The sequence below is a fragment of the Pristiophorus japonicus genome, chromosome 10 (genome assembly GCF_044704955.1).
Source record: "Pristiophorus japonicus isolate sPriJap1 chromosome 10, sPriJap1.hap1, whole genome shotgun sequence".
NCBI classification, from domain to species: Eukaryota; Metazoa; Chordata; class Chondrichthyes; family Pristiophoridae; genus Pristiophorus; species Pristiophorus japonicus.
In genome coordinates, this window is record NC_091986.1 from 90675543 (window position 1) to 90689727 (window position 14185).

Genomic DNA, 14185 nt, shown 5'->3' on the forward strand with positions numbered 1-14185 from the left:
ATATGTATGATCAATCTTTATTTTGTTTTCTGTAAAATGATTAAGAAGTGAAGGATAATCTGTGCTTTTTACTTCCTTGTTTGCTGTCTGTGCGAATTCTTCAGTGTGATTGGCTGCTTAGCCTGCTTAATGACATCACTGTTGCTGGACACCTGGAAACCCCTATAGATGGTACCAGAATGAAAATAATGTTAAGCAAGGTGTAATCCACACCATAGAGATTGCTAGATCTTTGTGGGCAGCTTTCTTTGAGGTCAGCAGCGAGCACAGTCACTTCACCACTGACCGCAAAATCCAAGCTATTACACTTCTACTGTACCTTCCAGCGTAATCAAAGGGGAGTAAATAATTGCTCTATCTCTAGAGGGTTGCTGTGTCATAATAATTACCAGCTTAGATAATTCAGTCATAAAATTATCCCAAGTCCATGTTACTCAAACATTGCCATCATGTTCTGTTGATTGGGACAGTATACAACTAGCTTCATAGTCATGAGAAGTTAATATACTATATACATTTTTAGAATAAATGAATGGCAGAAATCTGCATGTTCAGGTTAAAAATGTTTCTGTTGTAAGTATACTGTGAATATATATTGAAAGATACTGTATTTTGTTCACTTTCATTTTATTTTAAGTTAATTCTTATCCATTATATTTTCTTCTTTTAGATTCCAATGGTGTCGAAGCATGAGTACCTTGAGATGAAATGCATGAATTGTAAAAACGAACATCTAGTTGATTACAGTTCTTTAAGGAAGGCCACTTCAGTCTACCAAAGACCAGACTCCTACTAGCACCATTCAATGCCCAACTCTATAGAAAATCAACCACCAAAGCCTACTGCAAACATAAAGAGTATCAATGTTATTGATGAGTTTGCTGCTGGTGATCCACCAGGAGCTTCTAATTCAAATCTGTTCTCCTGTTATGGTACTCCATCATTCAGTCTAAGTTCAAGAGCAACAGGACATGGGCCATGGATGTTTCCTGTGGTCCGGGCTCGGGAAGTATTTTACAACGTCTGTTCGGATTATGGTTTATTAAACAAGGCCACCATTATTGCAAGTACACCATGTACTTCCAGTGACCCTGCTCCTGTGCAAGATGGAACTTCTTCAGTAGATTGTCCAGCACATAATTCTAATTATGTAGACATTCAAGTTGATCCTCCAGATGTAACCCATAGAGGTAATACAGAAATGGGTGCTATGCCTGTCAACCATGCAAAACAGCTGCTTGCCTGGGAGATAGATACATCAGATTTTAATATAATAACATCTAAATTGAAAAGTAGAACAGGTGAGAAAATCCCACAAAACAATAAATAACTAACTTACTGTGTAGAGATCAATTGTTAACCCATGATAACATACTGCATTGCAGCCATTTCTGAGTTAGAAAGATTCTTTCTGAAAGTCTTTCTCATGAACTGAAGAATATCTGACTCATTACCTCCAATGCAGTAAACCTTTTATTTTTAATGTTATTGTTGATGTCATTCAATGATATGAATGTGGGGTTCTGGAACTCACTGCCTGGAAGAGTGGTGGATGCAGAAACCCTCATCACTTTTAAGAGATGGTTGGATGGCACTTAAAGTGCCGTAACCTGCAGAGTTACGGACCTAGAGCTGTTAATTGGGATTAGATTGGATAACCTCTTGTTGGCCGGCGCAGATATAATGGTAAGTACTGCAGGGAATTGAATACAACCAGGGTGATCTCCTGGATTTGTTTCGATCGCCTGGATGGGTCGGCGAGGAAATTTCCCAGATTTTTTTTTCCCTAAATTGGCCTGGATTTTTATCTGGTTTTTGCCTCTCCCAGGAGACCACATGGCTCTGGTTGGGGTGGAGTGTAGAACGTTTTAGCATAAGGGGTGTCGCAGTTGTGTGGGGAGGACTGGTTGGGCTGGATGCTCTTTACCTTTCCGCCATTGTTCATTGGTTTATGTGTAACCTTCAGGGGGCCGAGGGCCGTGCGGCTCTTTGTCGGCCGGCGCGGACACGATAGGCCGAAATGGCCTCCTTCTACGCTGTAAATGTCTATGTTTCCAGGATACTTCATGTATAATAATTCCCATGTAGGGAACTTTTGTTTTTATTACGCATATGTCCCACACAGGTTGTGGGGGAGATTTGTGTTTCTGGTTATGTCCATCTGACCATAATTGCTAACTTGTCAACTGAATTTGAAATGGAAGAGCTGAGGGAAACATTTTACATTTCACAATGCCCTAAGACCTTTTATCACATTTTGACCAAATTCAAAGCATCTCCTGTCCAGTTTTTTCATATAATTGAAAATTCAGTTACTGTATATGTCCTCTTGGCAACTTTGTTTACTCATTCACTGGATGAGGGCATTACTAGCAAGGCCAGCATTTATTTCCCATCCCTTTTTGTCCTTGAGAAGGTGGTAGTGAGCCACCTTCTTGAACCGCTGCAGTCCGTGTGGTAAGGTACTCCCACAATGCTGTTAGGGAGTGAGTTGTCTCAGTTCGACTCCGCGACGATGAAGGGCGACTTGAAATTGGTTTTCTTTTCACTATGTTTAATTTCTAAGTAGCAGAGGTGGTATGAATAGTTCAACTGTGAATACAATTCAACTATTATTCCTTTCCTCAAGCCACTTTATACTGATTTATTCAAGCCATCTGAGTGCCATAGCATCTTTGTCACACTATACATTATGAACCGATGAAATGTTTTTTCATTCTCTTTGCAAAACCATATCCCCATGATCTCGTTTTCAATGAAGTAATGAAACTGTTATTGTGGCGATACACAGGATGTGCAAGTCCTCGGATTACATTTTATTTTTAGAAACAAAGAAGTCATGGCAACTCAACCTGAATAATTGAACAGCGGTATTAGATGGCTGAGGACTATTTCATGAGACCATTTCCCATAGCTCGGGAGCCTCTTATAAGAACATAAGAATTAGGAACAGGAGTAGGCCATCTCGCCCCTCGAGCCTGCTCCGCCATTCAACAAGATAAGATCATGGCTGATCTGGCCGTGGACTCAGCTCCACTTATCCGCCCTCTCCCCGTAACCCTTAATTCCCTTATTGGTTAAAAATCTATCTATCTGTGATTTGAATACATTCAATGAGCTAGCCTCAACTGCTTCCTTGGGCAGAGAATTCCACATATTCACAACCCTCTGGGAGAAGAAATTCCTTCTCAACTCGGTTTTAAATTGGCTCCTCCGTATTTTGAGGCTGTGCCCCCTAGTTCTAGTCTCCCCGACCAGTGGAAACAACCTCTCTGCCTCTATCTTGTCTATCCCTTTCATTATTTTAAATGTTTCTATAAGATCACCCCTCATCCTTCTGAACTCCAACGAGTAAAGACCCAGTCTACTCAATCTATCATCATAAGGTAACCCCTTCATCTTCGGAATCAGCCTAGTGAATCGTCTCTGTACCCCCTCCAAAGCTAGTATATCCTTCCTTAAGTAAGGTGACCAAAACTGCAGTACTCCAGGTGCGGCCTGGACAAAAGCAGACATTGATGAGGCGATTCAACATCGCCTCCAGTGCGTCAGCACAGCCTTCAGCCGCCTGAGGAAAAGAGTGTTAGAAGACGAGGCCCTCAAATTTACCACCAAGCTCATGGTCTACAGGGCTATAGTAATACCTGCCCTCCTGTATGGTTCAGAGACATGGGCCATGTATAGTAGACACCTCAAGCCGCTGGAGAAATACCACTAACGATGCCTCTACAAGATCCTACAAATTCCCTGGCAGAACAAACGCACTAACATTAGTGTCCTCGACCAGGCCAACATCCCTAGCACTGAAGCACTGCCTACACTTTATCAGCTCCGCTGCGCGGGCCACGTCGTCCGCATGCCAGACACGAGACTCCCGAAACAAGCGCTCTACTCTGAACTCCTTGATGGCAAACGAGCCAAAGGTGGACAGAGGAAACGTTTCAAGGACACCCTCAAAGCCTCCCTGGTAAAGTGCAGCATACACACCGACTCCTGGGAGTCCCTGCCCGCAGATTCGGGAGGGTGCTAAGCGCCTCGAGATTCGTCGGCAAGTGCATGCAGAAGACAAGCGCAGGCTGCGGAAGGAACGTGCAGCAAACCTGTCCCACCCTCTCTTACCCTCAGCGACTGTCCCACCTGTGGCAGGGACTGTGGCTCTCGTATTGGACTGTTCAGCCACCTAAGGACTCATTCTAAGAGTGGAAGCAAGTCTTCTTCGATTCCTAGGGACTGCCTATGATGATACTTAATTAGGGAGATGAGTGATATCATAAAAGCCATGGCTTCACTAAGCTGTAGTTCCCCTCTAATTGCTATTATTGAAATTCCAGTGATCCTATTGACTGAGACCCAGTATTAAAACCATAGTAAAAGACTAGATTGTTAATGTGGATTTAACTGAACCATAAATTCATGACTTGTGCCTACTGTAATATTAACATTTATCAATGTTGGAGTGCAAGATATTGGTTGATGGGTGTTTTTGTGACTGGAAGGATGTTTCCAGTGGGGTTCTGCAGGGCTCAGTACTAGGTCCCTTGCTTTTTGTGATATACATCATTGAACTGGTCAGGTGGGCAGAACAGTGGCAAATGGAATTTAATCCAGAGAAGTGTGAGGTAATGCATTTGGGGAGGGCTAACAAGGAAAGGGAATACACATTAAATGGTAGGACACTGAGAAGTGCAGAGGAACAAAGGGACCTAGGAGTGCATGTCCACAGATCCCTGACAGTAGCATGCCAGGTAGATAAGGTGATTAAGAAGGCATACAGAATGCTTGCCTTTATTAGCTGAGGCATAGAATACAAAAGCAGGGAGGGGGTTTGCCTGAACTGTATAAAATATTGGTTAGGCCACAGCAGGAGTATGCGTGCAGTTCTGGTCACCACATTACAGGAAGGACGTAATTGCACTGGAGAGGGTACAGAGGAGATTTACGAGGATGTTGCCGGGAGTGGAGAATCTTAGCTATGAGAACAGATTGGATAGGCTGGATTTGTTTTTCTTGGAACAGAGGAGGCTGAGGGGAGACCTCATTGAGGTGTATAAAATTCTGAGGGGCCTAGATATAGTGGATAGAAAGGATCTTATTTCCCTTAGCAGAGGGGGTCAACAACCAAGGGGCATAAATTTAACGTAATTGGTAGAAGGTTTAAAGGGGATTTGAGGGGGGAAATTTCTTCAGAGAGTTGTGGGGGTCTGGAACTCAGTACCTGAAAGAGTGGTAGAGGCAGAAACCCTCGCCATATTTAAAAAGTACTTGGGTGTGCACCTGAAGTACCGTAACCTGCAGGGTTACAGACCTAGAGCTGGATCATCATCATCAGCATCATAGGCAGTCCCTCGAAATCGAAGAAGACTTGCTTCCACTCTAAAAGTGAGTTCTTAGGTGACTGAACAGTCCAATACAGGGATTACAGTCTCTGTCACAGGTGGGACAGACAGTCGTTGAAGGAAAGGGTGGGTGGGACTGGTTTACCGCACGCTCCTTCCACTGCCTGTGCTTGTTTTCTGCATGCTCTCGGCGACGAGATTCGAGGTGCTCAGCGCCCTCCCGGGTGCACTTCCTCCACTTAGGGCGGTCTTTGGCCAGGGACTCCCAGGTGTCGATGGGTACATTGCATTTTATCAAAGAGGCTTTGAGGGTGTTCTTGAAACGTTTCCTCTGCCCACTTTGTCCTCACTTGCCATGTAGGAGTTCCGAGTAGAGCGCTTGCTTTGGGAGTCTCGTGTCAGGCATGCAAACAATGTGGCCCGCCCAACGGAGCTGGTCGAGTGTGTTCGATGCTGGGGATGTTGGCCTGATCGAGGAAGCTAACGTTGGTGCGCCTGTCCTCCCAGGGGATTTGCGGAATCTTGCGGAGACGTCGTTGATAGTATTTCTGCAGTGATTTGAGGTGTCTACTGTATATGATGCATGTCTCTGAGCCATACAGGAGGGCGGGTATCACTACAGCCCTGTAGACCATGAGCTTAGTAGCAGATTTGAGAGCCTGATCTTTGAACACTCTTCCTCAGACAGCAGAAGAGCTGGATAGCCTCTTGTTGGCCGGCACGGACACGATGGGCCGAAATGGCCTCCTCGTACTGTAAGCTTCTATGATTCTATATTCTAAATTGTAATATAAATGCAAGTTCTTTCTTAAATTAATTCTTCTTAAAATTGATCATTTACATTTTTTTTAGGTGTTAAAAATCTAATATCTAAAGAACTAGATATTTGCCATTTCAACTGCCACAGCATATTTGTACAGGGTATTACAAATAATTGCCACAATTCACACTCTCATCAGATATTTTTCTCACATGCAACACAAAAGCTAACTCTGGGCCCAAGATTGCGCCCCCCCCCCCCCCCGGTTAAAAACTTTGTAGAAGAAAAACCGCGTTGAAAACTTACCTCGGCATTCTCCCCACTCCTGGAACGTCGTAGGCCCTTGGCCTGGCGCAGCACAAGCAGTGGGGGGGCAGTGCCAGGTCCCGGCGCTGAAAACAGTGTGCGCGCATGTGCAGTAGCTCCTCGCCCCCACAATCTCTGCATGTGCTCTGCAGGCTGTGTAGGAGGGGCCCGAAGCACACCGCCCCTAGCCCTGGCCGAAAGGGTGGCCAGAGTGTGAAGAGCTGCGACCCCCACCAAAATTAAATTTTGACTCCAGGAGAGGAGGGGAGAAAGCTGAGGTTAAGTAGAAAGAGATACCAACGCATGAAAGTTAAGTGGATACCGGACACACTAAACTTCAAATACATTTCAAAATCAGAGTGAGTACAGAGAGCTGCTCCAGCAGACTGGACCGCTAATGCACAGTTTGGACAATAGATGTGCAAATTGTTCTGCAGATTACTGATAAGCAGTATTGTGTCTACAAGCTAGCCTTTCTGAAATGTGATCTCCCTCCTGTGAACAATTTTCGTTGATTTCTTAATTTTCTCCCTGAGATACAAGTAACAGCTTTGTGGTCAGGTTGAAAGGCGATCTTTTACCCACACTCTGATAGCGCATCATTTGGATTTGTTTCAGAGACCTTTTATCTTAAATCATAACAGAAAATGCTGGAAGTACAGATCTAGTTGTTTAGTGCTTTAAATCTTGGTGCTAGGTGCAGGTCCTCTCAGCTTCCTTGTATTTTTTATTTGTTATTGAAGGCTTATTTTTGTGCTTTGTTTAGTGCTTGGTGCTTTAAATGTACTTATGCTTTTTTAATGTTGTTGTGAAAGTGTTTAGTGCTTTGCAACGTCCTCTCACTTCCCTCCCCCCCGCCCCCCCCCCCCAACTATCTCTGGCTACCTGCGCTGATTTCTTAATTCACCGCAAGGTTTTTCTGTGCGGCCACAAGTGGCCACATACGCTAGCCTAAGTTAGTTTGGAGTAACCTTTAGCTGTCTAAACTTGCTTAAATGGCCAAAACAGATGTATGTGGCTGGTAACGCCCCCTTTTGGAAAAAAAAATTAAACTTAAAAAACAACCTAACTAACTCACTTACACTGGAGCAAATTAAATGGACAGAATTGCGATTTTTAAGAGACTCCAAAAAAATCTAGTTGCTCCAAAAAAAATGGAGCAACTCCTGGGCAAACTTGGGCCCAGTGAACCTAAGCATAACGTGGCAAGTAATCTCAGGTAGTGAATGCTGGGTGAACAATAGACCTGTTTTATTATCTCTGGATCTGTAGCAAGGATTTTCACGACGTACCCAGTCGTGAAAATACTGGATAAGATACTGGAGAGCACTGTTGCACATGAAACCACACTCCCTGCAATAAATCAGCTGAACGAATAAATGTAGGATATCAAGTATATAACAATTACAAATGAAACAGGACCCAAATAAGTGTGTATGGTTGGTGTGTTTTTTAAAAAACAAGAATACAATGGCACTGAACATTGGAAGCTCAACATGCTGATGGTGTGATTTTCTAGCCACCGAGGAACCAAGACAAACGAAGGCCAGGTGATTTTCCCACTGGGCAGAGGAGAAATTGGAAAAAAATCATTCCATGTGCATCTTTTAGCCACCAGTCACAAAATGGTATTGCCAGAGGGCTGATTAACAAGCTCCAAAACTCCTCTTGTTAAAGGCCAATCTGTAAAACTAATAGTGCAAAGACCTGTATGGAGCTGTGATAGAAAGTGGTCCAGTGTGAGGTGTGTTAAATCTATTTTTATGATGAGAGGTTCAGAAGGTGTCAGGCTCTATATCAACTTGGAGGTTTGCTAGTGATAGTGAAATGGAGAGCAAGTCACACCTGATAACTGTCGAGTCTACAGGGACATTTGTTTCCATTACCAGGACTCACTACCTTGAATAGAAATAATCATGTGGTATAAATCAAGTAATGTCACAGCACTCATTACCTAAGTGTAAGTATAGATTAGCTCACAGTAATGTTTTAGAGGTGCAATGTTTCACAAATTGGAAGAGTTAAGCTTGAGAATTCAGCATTATCCAATGGCCAAGGTGGCCATCAACAGGCAGCAGGTGGTTGAGGAGGTCATTTGGCTCGACTGCCTGCCTCTCTTCCATGGCAGGGTGTCCTGGAGATGGAACACGTGGTGTCCACTGGCACACTCAAGGCCTTCCGTGACCGGTGGGCACCAGAGGGACAGGAGTGCATCATAACCCCTGGGTATAGAATTTTAATTTTATTTGTTAAGTTTCCTTTAAACATTTTTGTTAATTTACAGTCTTTATTGGTTCTGCCCCTTTAAAAAGAGGGCACGTGCTTGACATTAAATAGGCAATTGGCAGCAATAAGAGTCAGCATCATCCACAAGCTGTGATTTCCAGAATGTACCCTATAAGTAGAAACTTAGCAATTAATACCTATTTTTTTGGCGGGGGCTGTATGCGAGGTGGGGAGGTTGAGGGTTGTGCCATGGATATTTGACTCTCATTTATATGATTTGGTTAAAAGTAGTACCAGAGTTTCTTTCATTGGCCAATCAGAAGAATACCATATCTTCTATAAATTTGTTCTCAAAGAATATAAAATATTCAGTGTACTGATTACAAATAAGAACATAGAACATAAGAAATAGGAGCAGGAGAAGGCCATATGGCGCCTCGAGCCTGCTCCGCCATTTAATACGATCACTTCCCTGCCCGCTTTCCATAACCCCTTATTCCCTTATCGTTTAAGAAACTGTCTATTTCTGTCTTAAATTTATTCAATGTCCCAGCTTCCACAGCTCTCTGAGGCAACGAATTCCACAAATCCACAACCCTCTGAGAAGAAATTTCTCCTTAACTCAGTTTTAAATGGGCGGCCCCTTATTCTAAGATTATGCCCTCTAGTTGTAGTCTCCCCTATTAGCGGAAACATCCTCTCTGCATCCACCTTGTCAAGCCCCCTCATAACCGTATACGTTTTGATAAGATAACCTCTCATTCTTCTGAATTCCAATGAGTAGAGGCCCAAACTACTCAACCTTTCCTCAAAAGTCAACCCCCTCATCTCCGGAATCAAACTAGTGAACCTTCTCTGAACTGCCTCCAAAGCAAGCATATCCTTTCGTAAATATGGAAACCAAAACTGCACGCAGTTTTCCAGGTGTGGCCTCACCAATACCCTGTACAACTGTAGCAAGTCTTCCCTGCTTTTATACTCCATCCCCTTTGCAATAAAGGCCAAGATTCCATTGGCCTTCCTGATCACTTGCTGTATCTGCATACTAACCTTTTGTGTTTCATGCACAAGTACCCCCAGGTCCCGCTGTACTACAGCACTTGAAATCTTTCTCCATTTAAATAATAACTTGCTCTTTGATTTTTTTCTGCCAAAGTGCATGACCTCACATTTTCCAACATATTATACTCCATCTGCTAAACTTTTGCCCACTCACTTAGCCTGTCTATGTCCTTTTGCAGATTTTGTGAGTCCTCCTCGCACATTGCTTTTCTTCCCATCTTTGTATCATTGGCAAACTTGGCTACGTTACACTCGGTCCCTTCTTCCAAGTCGTTAATATAGATTGTAAATAGTTAGGGTCCCAGCACTGATCCCTGCGGCACCCCACTGGTTACTGATTGCCAACCCGAAAATGAACCATTTATCCCTACTCTCTGTTTTCTGTTTGTTAGCCAATCCTCTATCCATGTTAATATATTGCCCCCAACCCGGTGATCTTTTATCTCGTGCAGTAATCTTTTATGTGGCACCTTGTCAAATGCCTTTTGGAAGTCCAAATACACTACATCCACTGGTTCCCCTTTATCCACCCTGTTCGTTACATCCTCAAAGAATTCTAGCAAATTTGTCAAACATGACTTCCCCTTCATAAATCCATGCTGACTCTGCCTGACCGAATTTTGCTTTTCCAAATATCCTGCTACCGCTCCTTTAATAATGGATTCCAACATCTTTCCAACCACAGATGTTAGGCTAACTGGTCTGTAGTTTCCTGCTTTTTTTCTGCCTCCTTTTTTAAGTAGGGGCGTTAGATTTGCAGTTTTCCAATCTACTGGGACCTTCCCAGAATCCAGGGAATTTTGGTAAATTACAACCAATGCATCCACTATCCCTGCCGCTACTTCTCTTAAGACCCTAGGATGCAAGCCATCAGGTCCAGGGGATTTATCCACCTTTAGTCCCATTATCTTACTGAGTACCACCTCCTCAATGATTGTGATTGTGTTAAGTTCCTCTCCCCCCCCCCCCCCATAGCCCCTTGACCATCCACTGTTGGAATATTATTAGTGTCCGCTACCGTAAAGACTGATACAAAATATTTGTTCAGACTTTCTGCCATCTCCATGTTCCCCATTACTAATTCCCCAGTCTCGTCCTCCAAGGGACCATGCTAAATAGTTTCCATCCTGCTGTAGCATGTTATACAGTTGTATTCCTATTTTTACAGCTGAAACAATGATTTACATTTATTCAACATTTCTCACTCAGAACAATGTCTGTGCTTTACAAAAGGTGGACAGTGAGCAAGAGGGAAGAATAGATTGGGGGAAACAAAAACATGGTGCTGGTGGGGAGGAGTTAAACTAATATGGCAGGGAGATGGGAACCAATGCAGAGAGACAGAGGGAAACAAAATGGAGACAGAAGCAAAAGAAAGAAAGGAGATGAGTAAAAGTGGAGGGTAGAGAAACCCAAGGCAAAAAACAAAAAGAGCCACTGTACAGCAAAATTCTAAAGTGTCAAAGTGCAATAAAAAGGCAAGCCTGAAAGCTCGGTGCCTCAATGCGAGGAGTATTCGGAACCCAGGAGAGGGTTCTAAGCTAGTTAGAGTGGGTGAGAGCTCAGATGAACAGGATCCCAAGAAAGAATGCAAAAGGCAGAAGGCAACAGAGCAGAGTAGCACTGGGGTAAGTGTAAACCACAAGGTGAAAGGAAGGGACAATATGTATGAATATAAAGGGGCTGCAGGAGGGGTCAAAACTAAAAATCATGGTTTAAAAACTAGTATTAAAACACTCTACCTAAACGCATACAGCATTCGAAATAAAGTAAATGAGTTGACGGCACAAATCTTTACAAATGAGTATGATTTGGTGGCCATTACAGAAACGTGGTTGCAGGGTAGCCAAGACTGGGAATTAAATATACAGGGTTATCTGACAATTCAGAAGGATAGACAAGAAGGGAAAGGAGGTGGGGTAGCTCTGTTAATAAAGGATGATATCCGGGCAGTTGTGAGAGATGATATTGGCTCTAATTAACAAAATGTTGAATCATTGTGGGTGGAGATTAGAGATAGTAAGGGGAAAAAGTTACTGGTGGGCGTAGTTTATAGGCCCCCAAATAATAACTTCACGGTGGGGCGGACAATAATCAGGGGAATAATGGAGGCATGTGAAAAAGGAACGGCAGTAATCATGGGGGATTTTAACCTACATATCGATTGGTCAAATCAAATCGCACGGGGTAGCCTTGAGGAGGAATTCATAGAATGCATACGGGATTGTTTCTTAGAACAGTATGTTACAGAACCTACAAGGGAGCAAGCTATCTTAGATCTGGTCCTGTGTAATGAGTCAGGAATAATAAACGATCTCTGAGTAAAAGATCCTCTCGGAATGAGTGATCACAGTATGGTTGAATTTGTAATGCAGATTGAGGGTGAGGAAGTAGTGTCTCAAACGAGCGTACTATGCTTAAAAAAGGGGACTACAGTGGGATGAGGGCAGAGTTAGCTAAAGTAGACTGGGAACACAGACTAAACGGTGCCACAATTGAGGAACAGTGGAGGACTTTTAAGGAGCTCTTTCATAGTGCTCAACAAAAATATATTCCAGTGAAAAAGAAGGGCGCTAAGAGAAGGGATAACCAGCTGTGGGTAACCAAGGAAATAAAGGAGAGTATCAAATTAAAAACCAATGCGAATAAGGTGGCCAAGGTTAGTGGGAAACTAGAAGATTGGGAAAATTTTAAACGACAGCAAAGAATGACGAAGAAAGCAATAAAGAAAGAAAAGATAGATTACGAAAGTAAACTTGCGCAAAACATGAAAACAGATAGTAAAAGCTTCTACCGATATATAAAACGGAAGAGAGTGACTAAAGTAAATGTTGGACCCTTAGAAGATGAGAAGGGGGATTTAATAATGGGAAATGTGGAAATGGCTGAGACCTTAAACAATTATTTTGCGTCGGTCTTCACAGTGGAAGACACAAAAACCATGCCAAAAATTGCTGGTCACGGGAATGTGGGAAGGGAGGACCTTGAGATAATCACTATCACTAGGGGGGTAGTGCTGGACAGGCTAATGGGACTCAAGGTAGACAAGTCCCCTGGTCCTGATGAAATGCATCCCAGGGTATTAAAAGAGATGGCGGAAGTTATAGCAGATGCATTCGTTTTAATCTATCAAAAGTCTCTGAACTCTGGGGAGGTACCAGCAGATTGGAAAGCAGCTAATGTAACGCCTCTGTTTAAAAAAAGGGGGCAGACAAAAGGCAGGTTACTATAGGCCGGTTAGTTTAACATCTGTAGTGGGGAAAATGCTTGAAGCTATCATTAAGGAAGAAATAGCGGGACATCTGGATAGGAATAGTGCAATCAAGCAGACGCAACATGGATTCATGAAGGGGAAATCATGTTTAACTAATTTACTGGAATTCTTTGAGGATATAACGAGCATGGTGGATAGAGGTGTACCGATGGATGTGGTGTATTTAGATTTCCAAAAGGCATTCGATAAGGTGCCACACAAAAGGTTATGGCAGAAGTTAAAGGTACGCGGAGTCAGAGGAAATGTATTGGCATGGATTGAGAATTGGATGGCTAACAGAAAGCAGAGAGTCGGGATAAATGGGTCCTTTTCAGGTTGGAAGTCTGTGGTTAGTGGTGTGCCACAAGGATCGGTGCTGGGACCACAACTGTTTACAATATACATAGATGACCTGGAAGAGGGGACAGAGTGTAGTGTAACAAAATTTGCAGATGACACAAAGATTAGTGGGCAAGGGGGTTGTGTAGAGGACACACAGAAGCTGCAAAGAAATTTAGATAGATTAAGCGAATGGGCTAAGGTTTGGCAGATGGAATACAATGTCGGAAAACGTGAGGTCATCCACCTTGGGGGAAAAAAAACAGTTTAAGGGAATATTATTTGAATGGGGAGAAATTACAACATGCTGCGGTGTAGAGGGACCTGGGGGTCCTTGTGCATGAATCCCAAAAAGTTAGTTTGCAAGTGCAGCAGGTAATCAGGAAGGCGAATGGAATGTTGGCCTTCATTGCGAGAGGGATGGAGTACAAAAGCAGGGAGGTCCTGTTGCAACTGTACAGGGTATTGGTGAGGCCGCACCTGGAGTACTGCGTGCAGTTTTGGTAACCTTACTTAAGGAAGGATATACTAGCCTTGGAGGGGGTACAGAGACGATTCACTAGGCTGATTCCGGAGATGAGGGGGTTACCTTATGATGATAGATTGAGTAGACTCATTGGAGTTCAGAAGGATGAGGGGTAATCTTATAGAAACATTTAAAATAATGAAAGGGATAGACAAGATAGAGGCAGAGAGGTTGTTTCCACTGGTCGGGGAGACTAGAACTAGGGGGCACAGCCTCAAAATACGGGGGAGCCAATTTAGAACCGAGTTGAGAAGGAATTTCTTCTCCCAGAGGGTTGTGAATCTGTGGAATTCTCTGCCCAAGGAAGCAGTTGAGGCTACCTCATTGAATGTATTCAAATCACAGGTGGATAGATTTTTAACCAATAAGGGAATTAA

The 14185-nt window shown here is 43.3% G+C and overlaps 1 protein-coding gene across 1 annotated transcript in view; it reads left to right on the forward strand.

Annotated features, from left to right (window-relative positions):
- ercc5 (excision repair cross-complementation group 5) overlaps positions 1-14185 on the forward strand; it is a 287038-nt gene that overhangs the window by 7908 nt on the left and 264945 nt on the right. The window contains exon 2 of the mRNA XM_070891281.1: positions 671-1301. Coding sequence (XP_070747382.1) covers positions 806-1301 — 496 coding nt within the window. The 5' untranslated portion in view covers positions 671-805. The remainder of the gene's footprint in view (positions 1-670; positions 1302-14185) is intronic.